The following is a 16,296-nucleotide window of genomic DNA, read 5'->3' on the forward strand; positions in this document are numbered from 1 at the left end:
GGGTTGTGTAAGGGCCTGGGATGGGGCTGCACAGGGGCTGGGAGCTCTACTGGGACTGAGGGGATGGGTTGCACCGGGGGTATGCAGGGACTGCATGGGGGGAGCTACATGGAGGGTTGCACAGGGGTATCTGGGGCTGCTTGGAGAGTCCGAAGCTGTTTGGGGACTATGCAAGAGTTACACGAAGGGGCTGTATAGCGGGTTCAGGAGCACACGGAGGGGCTCCATAAGGGCGCCAGGAGCTGCACTGGGACTACCCAGGGGCTGCAAAGCGTTGCTGGGAGCCGCAACGAGCCATGGAAGTCTGTACAGGGCTATCCGGAACCGCACCGGAGCAGCGGGGACGACCGCACTGGAGCGTCCGGAGCCGCTTTGTGGCCGTGGGGAGGGTGGGCTCCCAGCGCTGCCCCCCGCGCCGTGCAGGGAGGGGCGTCCCGCTCCGTCCCATCCCGCGCCGCTCCGCGCCGTCCCGCCCCGCGCCGTCCCGCCCCCCCTCCGCCCTCCGCCCGGCCCGGCCCGGCCCGCGGGGGCTGAGCGGCCGCGGGAGGCGCCGGCGCTCGGAGTCGCTTCTCTCGGCGTTTGGGGCGCGGTGTGTTCGGGGCTCCCGGCTCGCGCCGCACGGCTCCGGTTCCGTTCGGTTCCGCTCGGTTCGAGCCGGCTCGGCCGGCGGCCTCCGGATCTATGCGGCTGTGAGCGGCGGGAACACAGAGGGATGAAGCGGCTCTTGGCCACCGGGCTCCTGCTGGCCCTGCTGCCCGCTCCGACGCGAGGTGAGGGCCCCGGCCCGGCTCCGGCAGGAAGTTTGCCGGCAGCGCGGCGCGGAGCGGCGGGGCGAGGCGGTGCTTCGCTCGGAGGCGGCGGGGGGTCCGCGGGAAGAGAAGCGCGGAGCCGCCGGGAGGGTCCGGAACTCGGGAGTGCCGCGGGGGGGAGCGGGCTGGGAAACGGGGACGGAACTTTGGAGTTCGGCACCGCGGGGAACGCGCGGCCGGAACCGACGGGTCGGGACCGGGGTCGGTGCTGCGGGGCTTCCAGCGGGGAGCGGAGCCGTCGGGGAGCGGAGCGCGGCGCTGCGGGCGGGCAGAGCTCGGGGTCGCGGCCGTCGGGGGTCCCCCGAACTCGGTACTGAGGGCTGTGGGGGTCGCGGTGTTCGGTTCTGAGGGTTGTGAGGGGTCTCGGAGCTCCGTGCTGAGGACTGCGGGGGGGTCCCTGTGCTCGGCCCCGAGGGGGGGTCCCTGTGCTCGGCCCCGAGGGCTGTGTGTGTCCCGGAGCTCGGGACCGGGTTCGGCTCCACGGAGGCTCACGCAGCGGGCCGAGCTCGTGTTGTTGTTCCGCGAGAGTTTTTTGACCGTTTTGCAAATTTTTCTCGGTTTCCTGTTTCTTGAAAGTCAGCCGGTGCCCCTCGGCCCCCCTTCCTTAACTCCCCCCCCTACCCCCTCCCCTCCCTTCCCTCCCTCCACCTTCCTCCCCGGCATCGGCCCCGGGGCGGATCCGTGTGCACAGCCGCAACGTGCAGAGCTGCCGTCGGGGGCCGGAGGGGCCGGAGGGGGGGGTGGGCAATGGGGCCGCCCCGACGGACCGGGTAGAGCTGGAGCCTCTCGGGACGCTGTTTGTAGGGACAGAACGCGGCCCTTTCCCCGCTCCGTCCGCCGGGGCTGATGGGGACGCTCCGCTGCCGTCGGGGGGAGGTGGGGTTCGGGTTGCGGCTCTGCGACGCTGCGTTCACTCAGTGTGAAACTGCTTTGGCTGCAACGAGAGCGGCAGAAGAAGGGGAAGAGTGAAGTGGGGTGGAAATCGGAAGCGATTCTAGTACTTTTCAGCGAGTTGCTGTAGTAACTGAGCAGAATCCGGCTCCGAGGGCCAGACAATGAAACCTTTAGTCATAGCAAGTTGTGCCGAGCTACTCATTTCGGGACTGAGCTCGTGGCAACCCACAGGCCCTGCAGGCAGATGGTTTTTCCCAAATGGTGTTTGTCACTCAAGATACCCAACCCGGTGCTTCTCCCCATCCACCCTCCTGTTTTAGCAGGCAGAGCCCACCCCCAGGACCACCCCAGGTTAACTTTAGGTCGCCCCTTTCCTCTTGGGGCAGTGTAGTCCTGCCTATTAACACGGTGCCCGTGAGGCCATGCCCGCAGTGGGGTGCAGACCCCTGGGCTCTGTGCTGTGCCTGATGCTCTCCTTCTGTTCACAGGTGTGCGGTGCACGCAGCTGGCCGAATCCTGCCTCAACGGGGGCAAGTGTGAAACTTTCCTCAATGGGACGGAGGTGTGCCAGTAAGTATGGAGGAGCAGAAGGATTTCCATCTCTCTCAGCCGAAGCATTGACGTGCCTGTTTGACTTTGCTTTGAAGGCTTTGGATTTAATAGGGCGAAATGCGTTTTCTTTCCTTGAGTGGCAAGAATAACCTGCTCCGGTGTAGGAGTCGCCGCGGGTTTGGCAGGATCAGGCTTTGTTCCAGGCTGGGTGGAAAAACATGGGCAGAGGGCCACGTTTGGCTGGTGTTAACCCATCAGAGTGCCCCACTGATGGAGCAGGCGGGAGGGACAACGGGGGGGTGGGAGGGCTGTCTGTCTGTCTGTCTTCCAATCCCCCCCCTCCCCCCACTCTTCCTGGCCCCATTGCGTTGTTCTTCATTCCCTGGCAGCTGGTGCTGTAGTTTCCAGGGCATCTCCAATAAGCATCCAAGGGTGGCTGCGTTGTGTGGGTGTCTGTCTGTGGGGCAGTGCCACGCTGCCGTCCATGCCCACTCCTGGCACGGGGTGTTCTCAAGGCTGATGGTGGGGAAACGGATGTGTAAAGCCTTGGGTCCCTTTGAAGGACCACCCGACCCACCGCAGCGATGGTCGATTCAGACCGGGCTCCCAGGGAACAATAACCCAGAGAAATGAATAAGAGCGCAGTTCCCTTTTTAAAACTATTCCATAAAAGAAATCTGAATGGGCAAGGCTCTGCTTTCCGGCCAGATTTCCCTTCTGCCTGTTAAACATGGCTTGAGCTGAGAGCGGGCAGGGAGACGTTCCCACCCACCCCAAGTTTCCCAATAGGAAGTTCTCGGCGGAGGAACCCAAAGGCATTTCCAACCCCGACCTGTTGAATGGCACTTCTCCTTGACAATGCCTGCTGCTTTTCTCTGGCTCTGGGTACCGTTACTCTGCCCGCATCGCCTGGGCAGCCCCCCCCTCATTCTCCAAGCGGAGCCCCCCAAAGCCTTTGGTGAAAATAAATCAGCAAATCAATCAGGCACATGAGCAATTTAATGGACAAAGGCTGGGTCCCTTTGTGAGCCACTAATGAATGCACGCCACTTTTTTTTTTCCCCTGCACAGAAGCCCTTACCAACGCTTGACGCTCTAAATCTTGTTTTCTTTCATTCAAAGAACGACAGCTGGGATTCGGTCGAAATTCGGCAGCTATTGTTAAGGGAGGCAGATTAATGCTGTGTGACTAATCATGTATGGCTTCCCAGAATGCCCAACCCTCCGCCCCCTCCCCAACCTTACACCCCTCCTTTTCCTTGTGGTCATTCTTTCCTTCTTTCCCCCCCCCCTCTTCTTAAGTCTCTGCAACTCCTGATTTACATTTCATGTGCAGATGGTGATGGAATCTAATTAGGTCTGATGCGTGCGAGCTCCTTTTTGGGGGTGAAGCCTCCAGAGTAGCTCGGGTTGCTGGGTTTGCAGGAGATAAAGTTAACTTTGGGGAATTCTATCACTGGGAACTATGAACAGCCTGGCTGCGGGCACCAGGGCAGCTTTGCGTGTCTGTGTGAGCTCATTTTGCACTAAGCTGAGGGGTTGGATGGGGGGGATATTAAGGACGCTGGCATCCTGGGCAAGGTGCAGCTTTCCCAGGTGCCCACCAGCAGCCTGCAAAGTGCTCTTTTCCACTTGCTTTGAGTATCTCTTCACCAGGAGCTCCGCTTCCAAGCTCCTCAAACAAAGCGCAGCCAGCGGTGCAGATAGCACTGCAGGAAGGCTGGCACTGCCCCTGGCGCCGGCGTGCAATGCCCTGTGCTGGCTGCTGGCCCACCTCTCTGCTCGGCCTGGCACTTCACCGACTCCAGCCATAAAGCCCCATTGTGCCGTCCCCACAAATCCAATTAGAAAGCAGAGTGAAATGAATCGCGGCCGAGCGGGACGCTGCTCGAGTGGCTGCGCGGGGCAGAGCCGGCTCTGATAACTGCACACCCCATTATCAGCCCTGTTATGGAAAGGAAACCACCAGTGTGCAGTGTGGAGCTCTCTAAGCCTTTATTATTTCCCAGTGGTGTGGGGTGTGCAGCTCTCGGTCCCTTATCTTGCTTGTCCCAGCTGGGGTGTGGGGCTCCCACTGATTTGAGCATTGGAGGGCTGTGACTGAGCCCCTTGGAGCTGCCTGCTCCCCCTTGGCAGTAGCAGTGGTGCAGTTTTGGGGTGCCTCACCCCACACATAGCGTTGGCACAGACCCACAGCCTCCAGGGGTCTGGCCTTGGGGATGGGCCTGGCAGCCACAGTGCTCCCAGCGTGGGTTTGTGGTGCTGCTTGGCACGGTGGCACTCTGTTCTGACTGAGACGTTTTCCCACACAAAATGAGAAGGTATTCCAAAACGAAATCATCCACATCTATAGCGGTGGCTGCTAATTACACTGCTGGATCACTGTCTCTGCCCGGTATCCCCACAATGAATGGGGCTGATTTTAGGCTGCTGTGCCACATGACTGTCGTTCCCAGGGCCTCCCTTGCTGCAGCAGGTAGGAGCAGATGGCATGGGAGGGGGCTGCCTTTCCAGCCCTGCCCCAGCAGCATCTCTTTGCACTTGCTGTATCCTGCAAGCATTGCCCTGTTCAAGTCAGCAGAGGGTCTGGGGTCAGTCAGCACTGTTGCTCAGAGGAGCAAAACTGCAGAGGAAAAGAGTAAGTTGAATTCATCTCTGTTGCTTGCACTGGAAAAGGAGCAAAATGAGTTTGCCAGAGTGCTGCTTCTGCTGGCAGATAGCGTGCTGGGTGCAGCAAGAGAAGCACTCAGAATGGACCACAGCAGCAAGAGATGACTTATTGAGCTCTGAACCCTCACTGCAACCACGCAGGAAGGCTGAGGAGTGATGCGAACCCCACAGCCCGCCGTGCCCTCCGAGTCACTGACTGCTCAGTCATTGTTATCTCACTGCAAAGGGCGGAAGTTTCCTTCTGCTTTGGGGTTTTTTTTTTGTTGGGGTTTTTGTGTGTGTGTGTGTGTTTTTTTTTTCCTCTTTTCGTGTGCTTTAAACCCGACGTTATTTCCATGAAATAATAAGCAAGAAAATAAAACCCAGCCGTCTCCGTGCTGGAGAGGAAGAGGGTGGAGTGCTGAACAATCAGGCAGAGGAAGCCCTGAGAGCAGCGGAGGAGCGGTGATTCAGCCATAGGGAGAGCTCTCCATGGCGGCTGCAGCCTGGGAATGGGTAAGAGGGGAGATAGGAGCACGGAGCATCACCTGCTGCACTTCTAATGGAGGAAGCTCGTTGCTGGGACAGCTGTGTTTTGGCTCTTCTAGAAGGATCTGCCTGCATCTCTCCTCTCTACGGCATCTCTGTGGTTATCGCTGGCTCAGGTGGTGTCACCAACCCCGTAACTCGCTTTGTGGTCTGAGTAGTTGGCTGATTTCTGCTTGGGTGTTTGTGACAGACTTCGTGTCGGTCTGGAGGGGGATGGGGTCTCTGTGCTGGCTGCAATCCCCTGCATTCGGTATGGTTGTTCCCTGCAGGACCCATTAGTTCCAGCCCAGGTCCCACCTCCGGGTGTGCTGATGGTTTATTGTATGCGGCATGTAGCTGACACGTATCTATGACCATACAGCCAAGCTGTTCTTCAATTAAGGGCAGTTAGCAAGGTTTAAAATAACATTGTTTGGAAATCAACTCGCTCTTTCCAGGCCTGGAGGTGTGGTGACCCTCGTTTTGCTCGTGTTTGTAGGTGTCCTGAGTGCTGTACATGAGTGGAATGTGAAATTTATAGAGCATCAGTGTATTTAATGAGGGAGTAGCCTCGAGGTGCAGTTACCAGGAGCTGGTAAGCACCGGTTGGAGAGTTCTCTGTGGCTAATATAGCTCCAGACATTGAGGTTTCATACTGTGTATTGAAGTGGGAGAGACATGGGATGTGCCTTGGAAGCCCACGCAGAGGGGTTTTGCTTGAGTCCTGCCACCTCACTGGGTTTGGGGGGTCCCACCCACCCCATCCATCCATCTGTGCCCACAGAAGGCTGGCTGCCATTTTAACATCCTTTAATTCCCATCCTCCAAGCAGGCTACGTGGCTGCAAAGGTGTGAGCTCGTGTGTCAGCTCCTTGGGGTTGGCCTTCATGGCTGCTGGCAGCAGCAGGTCTGTGCCACCCCCAGCACAAGGACCCTGAGCTACGGGCACTGCGTTGGGTCCTCACACAGCCAGGGCTGAGCTCATGCTTTGGTCTGGGGCAAAGCTGCTGCACTTTGTATTGAGCAGAGGCACTGCTGAGCAGCATGTGGGCTTAGTAGCAAGAATGCTCTCTTGCACTGAGGCTTCTAGGAGCACACACTGTGTGGGTCTGCAGTGTGTGATGTCTATGCAGCAGCCCAGGACAGTGAGTGTTGGCACCTGGTGACATCTGCTTTCACCCATCACCTCTTCCCCTTCCCCCACAGCAGGCTGGAGTTAATATTGGAAAAGCCAGTTAAAGTTTAGGCTGTGGTTATTGGGCCCTCATGCATTTCCAGCAAAGGGAGCCGAGTTGAATTTTAATGGGAAACTTTCACGCTCAGTCAAGTCGCAAAAATTTATTTGCACGCGGGTCGTTTTCTTTTAACAAGTTTTCACCCTCATTCCCTTCCCCGAGATCTGAAATTACTGGTATTTATATGGGAAACGGATTTATTAAGTTGTAATGATGCCATAACGTCACCCTTATTTCGCAGACGGAGCAGGCTGTAGGCGAGCAGCCAGGGGATGTTGGGCTGGGAGCCACTGCTATGCTGCGTGGGGCAGCCCCTGCTTTGGGCTTGGTGGGAGCCAGCAGGGCAACCAGGCCATGTGTGGGCCACCAGAGTCAGGCTGGGGCTGCAGGGTTGAGCCTTGCTTCTCCTCCTTGGCTCTGCATGGTGTGGGATGCTCTGTGCCCCATGGGATGCTCTGTGCCCCGTGGGATGCTCTATGCCCACCTACAGCCGTTCCCAAGGGAGCAAAGGAAGGCTTTGGCACTGGAACTCTTCCAGCTGCTCTGTCCCATGTCCCTTTGCCAATGGAATGTCCCAGTGGGGACCCCAAGGGCCGTATGGTATCGCTGTTCAGGGGTTGCACCTTTCTGAAGGTGCGGTGATTTATGTTAAGGTGGTTATTACCCACGTGTGTGTGAATCCCCAGCACTATGGCACTCCCACCGTGCTGTGCATCCTTGCATAGAGGGAGCAAGGAAAAATAAGGCTCTTCCAAAGGTTTCTGTAGCAGCTGGAGCACCGGGTCGCTGCCCTCGGGTGGGTGGAGGAATGCAGCTCCGGCTCGCACCCATCAGTCGGCAGAGCCCTGCATGCTCCTGCGGGGCAGCTGGGAGAGTGACCCAGTGTGGGGCGTCCTGTGAGTAGGGGGGGGGCCTTCCCCAGCCCCCAGCCCCTATTAAAATGTTAGACACAGGCCCGGGAGTCAAAAGGCAGGGCGACAGACGGCCCTTTCACAGGGCCTGCTGCTCCCTGTGAAAAGGGGTTTCTAGGGGATGCGGGGCAGGAATGCGGGCGCCGGGTGGAGGGCAGCGCCGGCCCCATTGTCTGCACCACTCCATGGGGCTGCGTGTTGACACAGGGATTTCTGCTGGGCAAGGTGTCGGGGCAGCACCATCCCAGCCTCCCTGGCTGAGCTCAGCAGCAGTGCCGGCCTTGGGGACCTGTCATCATGCTTGGGGTCCTTCAAGCCTATGGGGCATCGCATCCAGAGGGGTTTGTTGCTGGTGACTGTTACAGGGTTCTGCTTTGCTTTAGTTTGTGGGGGTTGGACCTGTGGCTGTCTGTGCATTCCCCCTCCCTGTCTGCTGTAGTGCTGTGACTTTGGCTTTCAGTGAGTTTTGTGCTGTAGGGGCTCCACGAAACGCCCCTCTCCTCCTATTTATAAATATCCAAGCTAAATATAGGTTGTTTAAACTCTTGGTAGCTGCTCAGATCCTAATCTCAGGTTTTATTTTCAGGATTAGGAGAGCGAGATAGAAAGGCCCGTGTGTGTTCCTGGGGGAGTTCTCCATATATGGGGATCAGGGAGAGCAGTGTTTAACCAAAACATGGTTTGGGGTGGGAAAAAAGAAAAGCTAGAGTTCTTTTGTCATTGCTCCAAGAGTGGGCAGCACTGGTACAGATACACAGGGGGGTGGTGGGGTCACCGTCCCTGGAGGTGATGTGGCACTGAGGGATGTGTCAGTGAGCACAGTGGGGTGGGCTTGGGGATCTGAGAAGGCTCTTCCAGCCTTAGTGGTTGTGTGATAAATGAGCTCCTTGCCGAGGAGGAACTGGATGTGCCCACCAAGAGTGACCGTGATGAGCAGAGCCCTGTGCCCTGCTAAGGCAGCCCAGCCCCACCAACAATGGGGCTGTGTGGATTTACACCAGCAGAAGATATAAAAAGCATCAGCTGGGGGAAAAAAAAGACCTTGAGTGCCCATTGTTGAGGGTGGGAATGGAGTGAGTTTTGTCTTGGTCTCTTCCTTAGCCATCTTTCATGTTCATTGTGAATGAAGCTCCATAGAAAAGCAGCTCCTTCCCAGGTAGCTGCGTACCACCATGGTGAATAGCCCAGCCACTCTGCTTACTAATGGGATTATATTGTTTTTCATTACAATGGGAACTTCCATTCCCAAACTGTCCTGACTGACGCCTGCTGAAGGAACAGAGCCATGGTTTCGCTCTCTGCTCAGTGTTGCTCACAGGACCGATGGCTGCAGCACCTCTCAGTCCACGAGCATGTCCAGCTTTGGGAATCCCATGTGTTTCTCTCCAGGTGAAAGTCCGGGTCTTAAAATCTCAATTAAATGGCTTGGGCTGGGTCAAAACCCAACTGGAACCCAAAAAAACACATCAAAGTGCTGGGATTGCAGCATGCTTTATTTAATTAAACGAGACGGTAGATCTGCTCTCGCTTTATTAACCTGATGTCACTCGAAGGAACCTGTTGCTTTGCCAACCACCCTCCCTATGTGAAACTGTTTTCTTTCCCAGGCCGGTGTCCCGGTGTGCTTAATAACATGAGGCCAGGATGGGACTTTGCACAGAAACCACTGGTTCCGCCTGGCGCTGGTTTGGGGTGTTGGGCTGCATTGCGTCCCACGTGGTGAGAGGAGCAGGCAGGGCTGGGAGCACCGCGGAGCAGTGCAGTCCTGCTGGGTGCCAGGATCCGTGCTGCATGATGCAGGGGGGATGCAGGGCTCGGGTGGGCACTGCCAGCCCCTAAGGGCAGCACCATGCTGGGACCACATCCCTCCTCGCTGTGGCACAGGGTTCCACTGTTGGCAATGAGCGTGCCATAGGAGCAGGGTGTGACGCTGGGAGCTGCGGTGTTGCTTGCAGGCTGTGCCAAGAGAAGCCACTGGCACAACTGGAAAAGTGACTCCTGCTGGTTGTTTCTCCTTCCCTTGGCCGGTGCCTCGCAAATGAGTGAGATCTGTTTGTCCCGTTGGCCACTTGGTTCATTCCGTGCTGCTTGGATGGAGAAGGCATCTGCTCGGTTGTGCCAAAAGTGGGACCCTCGGTGGGGACCCAGTGCACCGTGCAGGCAGTGGCTGTGCTTTGTGACACGGAGCCATCTCTGCTTGCTGCAGCCCTGCTGGTTCTGCTGGTCCTTCCCTGGAGGTGTTCCCATCCTGGCAGCGTATGCTCAGCCCCAACAGGGGAAGCACCCGGCTCCATTAACTCAGTCACCCCAAGATGGAGCTGAAGTAAAGGCCTGAGCCTTCCCTCCTCAGCTTTCCCACGGTGCTGTTGCCTTGGGGGAAACAAGCCGGCCATTTGTGCTCCCAGCAGATGAGGAAGGTGTTATGCAGGAGCAAGGATGGGGACGGTCCCCGTGAGCCCAGCACCTTTAAACACCCCCCAGTCCCATGGGGATGGGTTCCTGCAGGGCTGTCGTGTCCTGAATCAGAACAAAGCAGTGCGTGAGCTGTGCTGGGCTGCCTGGCTGTCAGCTGTGCTGCTGGTGGCAGATGGCAGCTTAACGCCGAAAGGAAAGCAGCAAAGCTCCTGAATTGAGCAGGGGTGAAAGGTCACAGGAACATCTGCCTTGGGATGGGATGCTTTCAGTGCCTGCATTGCTGTGCAGGGACACAACCTGTTGCTGGCGGACTGGGGAAATCCATGCTGTGAGTGGCTGAGCAGAGGGGTGATGGGGCTGGGTGCTGCCCTGCAGCTCTGCTCGTGGGGTGCTGGGATGTGCAGCCCACCCAGCTCTCCCCTATTCCCACCGTTCAGTCATGCTTTTAGCCAGGTGCTCTGCAAAGCTTTCTGAGAACCCCACTGCAGTATGATGCTGCTGTTGGGGATGCACCGAGGATGTGCAGCAGACACAACAAGGGCACGTGCCTGCGCCCAGCAGAGCTGTGTTTGGCCCAGGCTCAGTGCTGGGAGTTTGGGAATATGGAGCCGCTGTTCCCATTCCCAGGCTGTCCCCTGGGATCTGCTGTCTGACCTTGGCTGGGTCTTTCTGCGTCGCTCTTTGCTTGCAAATTGCACCGGGGACTTCTGGGTCTGTGCAATGTGGTTGTTGTGCCGGGATACAGCGGTGAGCTCGGGGATGGTGCAGCAGCTCAGAGCTGGGGGCTGTGGGGGTGTTCCTTTTTGCAACAGCTGAAGGGAAGGAATGTTTCTCAGGTGCTGCTCAGGGCAGAGAGAAGCACCAGTATTTGTAGCCTGGGCACTTTGAAGCCACTTTCTAATGGCCCTTCGGAGGTGTTTTGGTGCTGAAGCACCCGCCCTGTCCTTTGCTGACACTCATCTCTGTAATTAAAGCGTAGCTTTAATGTCTCTCATGCTAATTCCCAGAGGCAGCTTGGGTTCAGTCTGGGCAGATATTGCTTGGGAATCGCCAGAGGAAAATCCACGTGGTGACATTCCCTGGGCTGCCTGTACCCCTTGGTGCATTGCAGACCCTCACAAGGGCAGTGCTGGTTTTAATGGTGTTTGCACTGTATTGCTCATTTCTGAATTGCTGCTCAACCAGCGCTTCCAGCAGCTGGCAGTGCTTCCTTTGCATGGAGGAGAAATGCAACAGGTGAGCACCACGCAGTGCCTGTGCTCGTGCACATTACCAGTCAGGCCAGAGCCAATGCACGAGGCAGCCCTGTGCCCAGCCCTCCCTGCCCCTTCGCACCCTCCCCAGCACCTTGTCCCAATTGGGCTGTAACTCAGCTTATAAACAGGCAGAAAGCCATAAAAAAGCCAGGGCGGTGATCTTTGAGGTCCCTTCCAACCCAGCTGCTCTGTGACTCCAGAGGTTCCTGGCAGCAGCTTGGTGCACTGGTGGGACCCTGGGGGCCGTTCTGATGCGTTTGGTGCGATGGGAGCTGTGCTGGTCTTAGGAGCATGTACACTGATGCAGCCCCAAGTCCTGGCACTGCAGAAAGCCCCAAAGCACCCTTTGGTTCCCCAGCCATCCCAGGAGAGCTCCTCCAATTGAATCACAGAACAAGTTCAGAAGAGATGCTAAGATCACCAAGCTCCCCCCCCCATCCCCACCACGCGTACTGACCACGTCCCTAACCCTGCTAATGAACCTCCCTGCTCATGGCCGTGCCCCAGCTGGGGGGGCCATGCCCTGCTCTTGGCCGTGAGCTCCAAACACCAAAACTGGAAACGATCCGAGCGCTAATTAGGAGGGAGGGCTCTCCCTGTGCCCCGTCTTGGTGGAGGCACAGCGGCACCACATCACCAATTCCCGCGCTGTCCCCGCAGCTCTTTGTCCAACACCGTTTTCCTCCACCCCCCCCCCCCTCCTCTATTCCATCCCTCCCCCCCCTTCTTTCTCCCATCCCAGGACCCCGTGACGCCTCCCCATCCGCCGCCAGCAGAGCCCAGAGGATTGTTTTAAGAAAAAAAGTGTGTGTGTGTGTGTGTGTGTGTGTGTGTGGTGCAGAGAGGCGGGGGCTTAACAGATGACTGCACACACTCAGCACTCCGCCAGCGGCGTGCCTTCACCCTGCACAGCACAATGGTCCCTCTCAGGCTGATGGCCCCGATCCTTGCTGTCCCCATGCAGCCACCCAGAAGCGCCGGCGCCCCGTGCTCAGAGCCGGGCATCGGGTACAGGCAGCTGCTCTGCCTCATTAGGATGCACACCTGCTCCCCGCCGCCCTTTGTGTGCTGAGCAGATGCCCTGATTTATTATTATACACATTTTCTTTTTCATTTGGCCTGGATAATGCCGTCTCATTAACTCAAAATGTCTCAGAATCCTGACAAATTCTCACACAATCCCCGACAATGAAATCAGAATTGGGTTAAAAAGGAGAGAAAAAAAAAAGAAAGAAAGAAAGAAAGAAAGGAGAAAAGTAGGGGAAGAGGAGAGGGGGAGCAGGGCAGGGATGTGCTCCTGCAGCGGCATGGCGGTTGTGGCCATGGGAGCCCCATATCCAGGGTTTGGGGTTGTGGCCATGGGAGCCCCATATCTAGGCTTTGGGGTTGTGACTGTGGGGGTCCCGTGTCCTGCAGCTGGGGTTGTGGTGGCCGTGGGAGCCCCATGTCCCAGTTTTGGGGTTGTGGTGCCCATAGGAACTCTGTGTTCAAGCTTTGGGGTTGTGGTGGCTGTGGGAGCCCCGTGTCCCGGCATTGGGGTTCTGCTGCCAATGGGAGCCCTGCGTCCTGCCTTCGAGGTCCTTGGGCTGCAGTTTGCAGACAGGCACTCTTCCTGGGATGTGGCTTTCTCCGTGCTTGCTGCTCAGGGTGTTGCACACTGGCACTGCAGGACAGGGCTGCAGCATTGCTCCTCTTGTTCCCTCTCTACTGCAGCACCCATTGCAGCATGGCCAGTGCAGAATGGGATGTCTGCACCATTTGCCCCCATGCAGCACATCCCTATGACGGATGGCTGAGCCCATGGCCATCGTGTGAAGACCTTTCTCAGAGCCCCCATACAGAGATACCAGGTTTGGTGAGGGTTTATTTTGGGGGAGGACCTCAGCTTTTCTGAGCTGTAACGTGCCTCACCTGTTACCAGCCAACGCCAAGCCTGTATTTCTTCCCATGTGGCTGAGGTCTGTTGATGCAGAAGGTGAAGAGCAGGGCTGTGGGTAGACAGCAGGGGCTCAGCCCAGGGCTGCTGCAGGGCTCCTTGCACCGGGTTTGGGGGTGTGTGGGGCTGGTGCTCCCAGTTCTGCGGGGTGAGCCATGCGTTCCCCCCCTGGGCCTGGGTTTCCTCTTCAGTGCAAGGGGAGTGCAAGAAGTGCTTTGGGATGAAAAGCAGGGTGCCGGGCTTGGCCATTGTGGTTTTGCAAGTCTGTGCAGGCCCCTTGATGGGGGAAGCCTTTCTTGTAGGCGCCTCTTTCATCTTCCTCTCCTCTCAAGGTGCAGCTCAGCGCAGGGCTGGGTGTGCACGTGGTGCTTATACCCGAGCAGGCACCCTGATCCCTACAATGGGTCCCACTGATGGCATTTCTCACCTCCAGGTGCAGCAGTGCCCATATGGGTGAGCGGTGCCAGCTGCCCAATCCTTGCCTCAGCTCCCCCTGCAAGAACGCCGGCACCTGCATCCCCCTGGTGCGTGGCAGCACCGCTGACTACACCTGTATCTGCCGCCTGGGCTTCACCGATGAGCTCTGCCTGACACCCCTGGACAATGCCTGTCTCAACAACCCCTGCCGTAATGGGGGCACCTGTGACCTGGTGACACTCAGCGAGTACAAGTGCCGCTGCCCGCCAGGCTGGTCAGGTGAGGGGTGGCCCTGCAATATCAAGATGGGATGGGTTGGGACAAGAGTTGTGCCAGGAGAGGTTCAGGTTGGGTATTAGGACATGGGGGACTCAGCATCCCTGGAAGTGTTCAGTAACGGGGGAGATGTGGTGCTTGGGGACATGGTTAGTGGGCATGGTGGAATGGGTTGGGCTTGGGAATCTGAGAGGGCTTTTCCAAACTGAATGACTCTATAGTTTGATGGGTCAGGATGAGATGGGATGAGCAGCCCTTGCTGAGGGTTGCTCCTTGAACACCCCACTGCTGGAGAAGGGCACTGGGTTTTTCTGTGTTGGCACTAAAGGCAAATGGAAAGGGTGGGCATAGCTGAGCCTGGGAGATGCTCAGCTGGGGGGAGTTATTTGCACCTCCCTGTGAACACAGCTCTTGTGTTGGCTCCTTACCCCAGCACTTAGAGCTGCTCTTTGCATCCACTTCCCTCCCTCCCCAGGTAAAACCTGCCAGCAGGCCGACCCCTGCGCCTCCAACCCCTGTGCCAACGGGGGTCAGTGTGTCCCCTTTGAAGCCCACTACATCTGCCGCTGCACGGCTGGCTTCCACGGGGCCAACTGCAAGCAGGACGTGAACGAATGCAACATCTCACCTCCCGTCTGCAAGAACGGCGGCAGCTGCACCAACGAGGTGGGCACCTACCAGTGCTCCTGCAAGCCGGCCTACACTGGGCAGAACTGCGAGCATCTCTATGTGCCCTGCAACCCCTCACCCTGCCAGAACGGGGGCACGTGCCGCCAGACTGGGGACACCACCTACGACTGCACCTGTCTGCCAGGTAGGGGAGGTGTTGGGATTGATTTGCTGCTCTTTATCTGTCATTTTCCCCCCTCCCTGAGCACACAGCGCTTCATGCTTATCACCTCCTGGGGAGTGACAAAGGCAAGCATTGCAGCACGCTGTGTTGGATGGCTGTGGGAAGATGTTGGGCAGCTGTGCCTTAAGCAGAGAGGTCAGCTAGGGGCTTTTCATACGTGGTGATTCACTGAAATAGCTCTTCCAAAACAACTGTTTCAGCAGAGGCCCCTTTGCGGATGCTCATATTCCAGAATAAGAGTGCCTTTTTCCGCTTCAGCTTAATCCACTTCCAGAATGGAATTATTGTCCCGGAATAGCTATTTTAGAAAGTTTCCGAGTGCAGATGGGCTCGGGGAAGGGAGACCCTGTCTGTGCTCAGTGCTGCTCCCTCCGGCCATGTAGGGCAGAGGAATAAGGGGCAGCCTCCAGAATGAAGGAATCCTGCGGGAGCTCAGCGTTTCCATCCTCCTTTCTATTGCACCTCCATGGAGCATCCCTGTGCTGCCATCCTTCTGAGATGGGGATGGGCTCTCCCAGCTGGCAGAGATGTGTCTGCATCCTGATACCCATGCCCAGGTGCCCACATCCTGATACCTGTATCTAGCTGCTTGCATCCAGGTGCCCAGATCCAGATATCCATATCTTGGGACCCAAAACCGTGTGCTCACATCCAGATACCCACACCATGGTCACCATGGCCCTGTAGGAGCTCCAGCTTCTTCTCTGCACCTGCTCACCTTGCCTAGAGCAGATCTACTCTACCAACAGCACTGGGGTTGATGTAGGGAAGGCAGCCCAGCTCCACAAAGCTGGCACGGTGAGCCCAGAGCCAGCAGCTCCCACAGGCACTGCTCAACAGGAGCGGCACTGCCTCAGGGTCAGGCAGGCTGAGGGTGGCAAGGAGCAGTGCTGGCCTGCCTGCTGCACTGCTGACACTGCACTTCTCCCAGCGTCGGGCACAGCGGGGTGAGGGATCGCCCCGGGGAGCATCACTGCTGTGGGGGTTCGGCGCTCACACCCCGCTGCGGCTGGCGGCTGCTGCCAGGGAATTTGCATGCTGTGCCGGCTGGTTCACCTCCCAAGAGTGACACAGCCCTACAATAGGGCAGGGTGGGTCTTTGTGGGGGAGACACTGGGGTTCTTCGGCAGCTCTGCCATAGGGCATGGCTTGTGTGAGGGCTGCATCGGCTTCTGGCAGAGGTACAGGAACCGGGGCCGGTGCTGGTGATAAGAGTGGTTGATATGCTGGTATGCAGCAAAAACAAAGTCCCCTTGTTGTTTCCTGACTGCAGTGGGTTTCTGAAAGTTAAACTAATCTTGTCTGCTTTATCGTGCCATCGCTGCAGAGTGTAACCTTGAGTTTAGAGTAATTGCAGTACTAATTACTCATTCGGAGGGTTCAAAATTACTCATTCGGAGCATTAGTGCTGGTAAGCAGGACATTGCTGGTTATTGCTAATCAGTCTCAGCCCAACTGCTTAAAAATGAGGCACAAAATTACCTGCTCAGCTGTGTTGGACTGGTGTTGGGGTTGGTCTGTGTCCTTCTCTGCGTGGTCCCAATGTGGCTGATGCTTGCAGGAGC

At 57.4% G+C, this 16,296-nt stretch overlaps 1 protein-coding gene across 2 annotated transcripts in view; it reads left to right on the top strand.

Moving 5' to 3' along the window:
• The first annotated feature begins 565 nt into the window (after positions 1-565).
• NOTCH1 (notch receptor 1) overlaps positions 566-16,296 on the top strand; it is a 33,554-nt gene continuing 17,823 nt past the window's right edge. Inside the window, exons 1-4 of one of the 2 annotated variants that reach the window (XM_072352670.1) lie at positions 566-770; positions 2,192-2,273; positions 13,619-13,881; positions 14,354-14,692. In XM_072352670.1, coding sequence (XP_072208771.1) covers positions 713-770; positions 2,192-2,273; positions 13,619-13,881; positions 14,354-14,692 — 742 coding nt within the window. In that variant the 5' untranslated portion in view covers positions 566-712. The remainder of the gene's footprint in view (positions 771-2,191; positions 2,274-13,618; positions 13,882-14,353; positions 14,693-16,296) is intronic. The other variant, XM_072352671.1, reaches the window with a different exon arrangement.

Source organism: Excalfactoria chinensis, chromosome 18, assembly GCF_039878825.1.
Source record: "Excalfactoria chinensis isolate bCotChi1 chromosome 18, bCotChi1.hap2, whole genome shotgun sequence".
NCBI classification, from domain to species: domain Eukaryota; kingdom Metazoa; phylum Chordata; class Aves; order Galliformes; family Phasianidae; genus Excalfactoria; species Excalfactoria chinensis.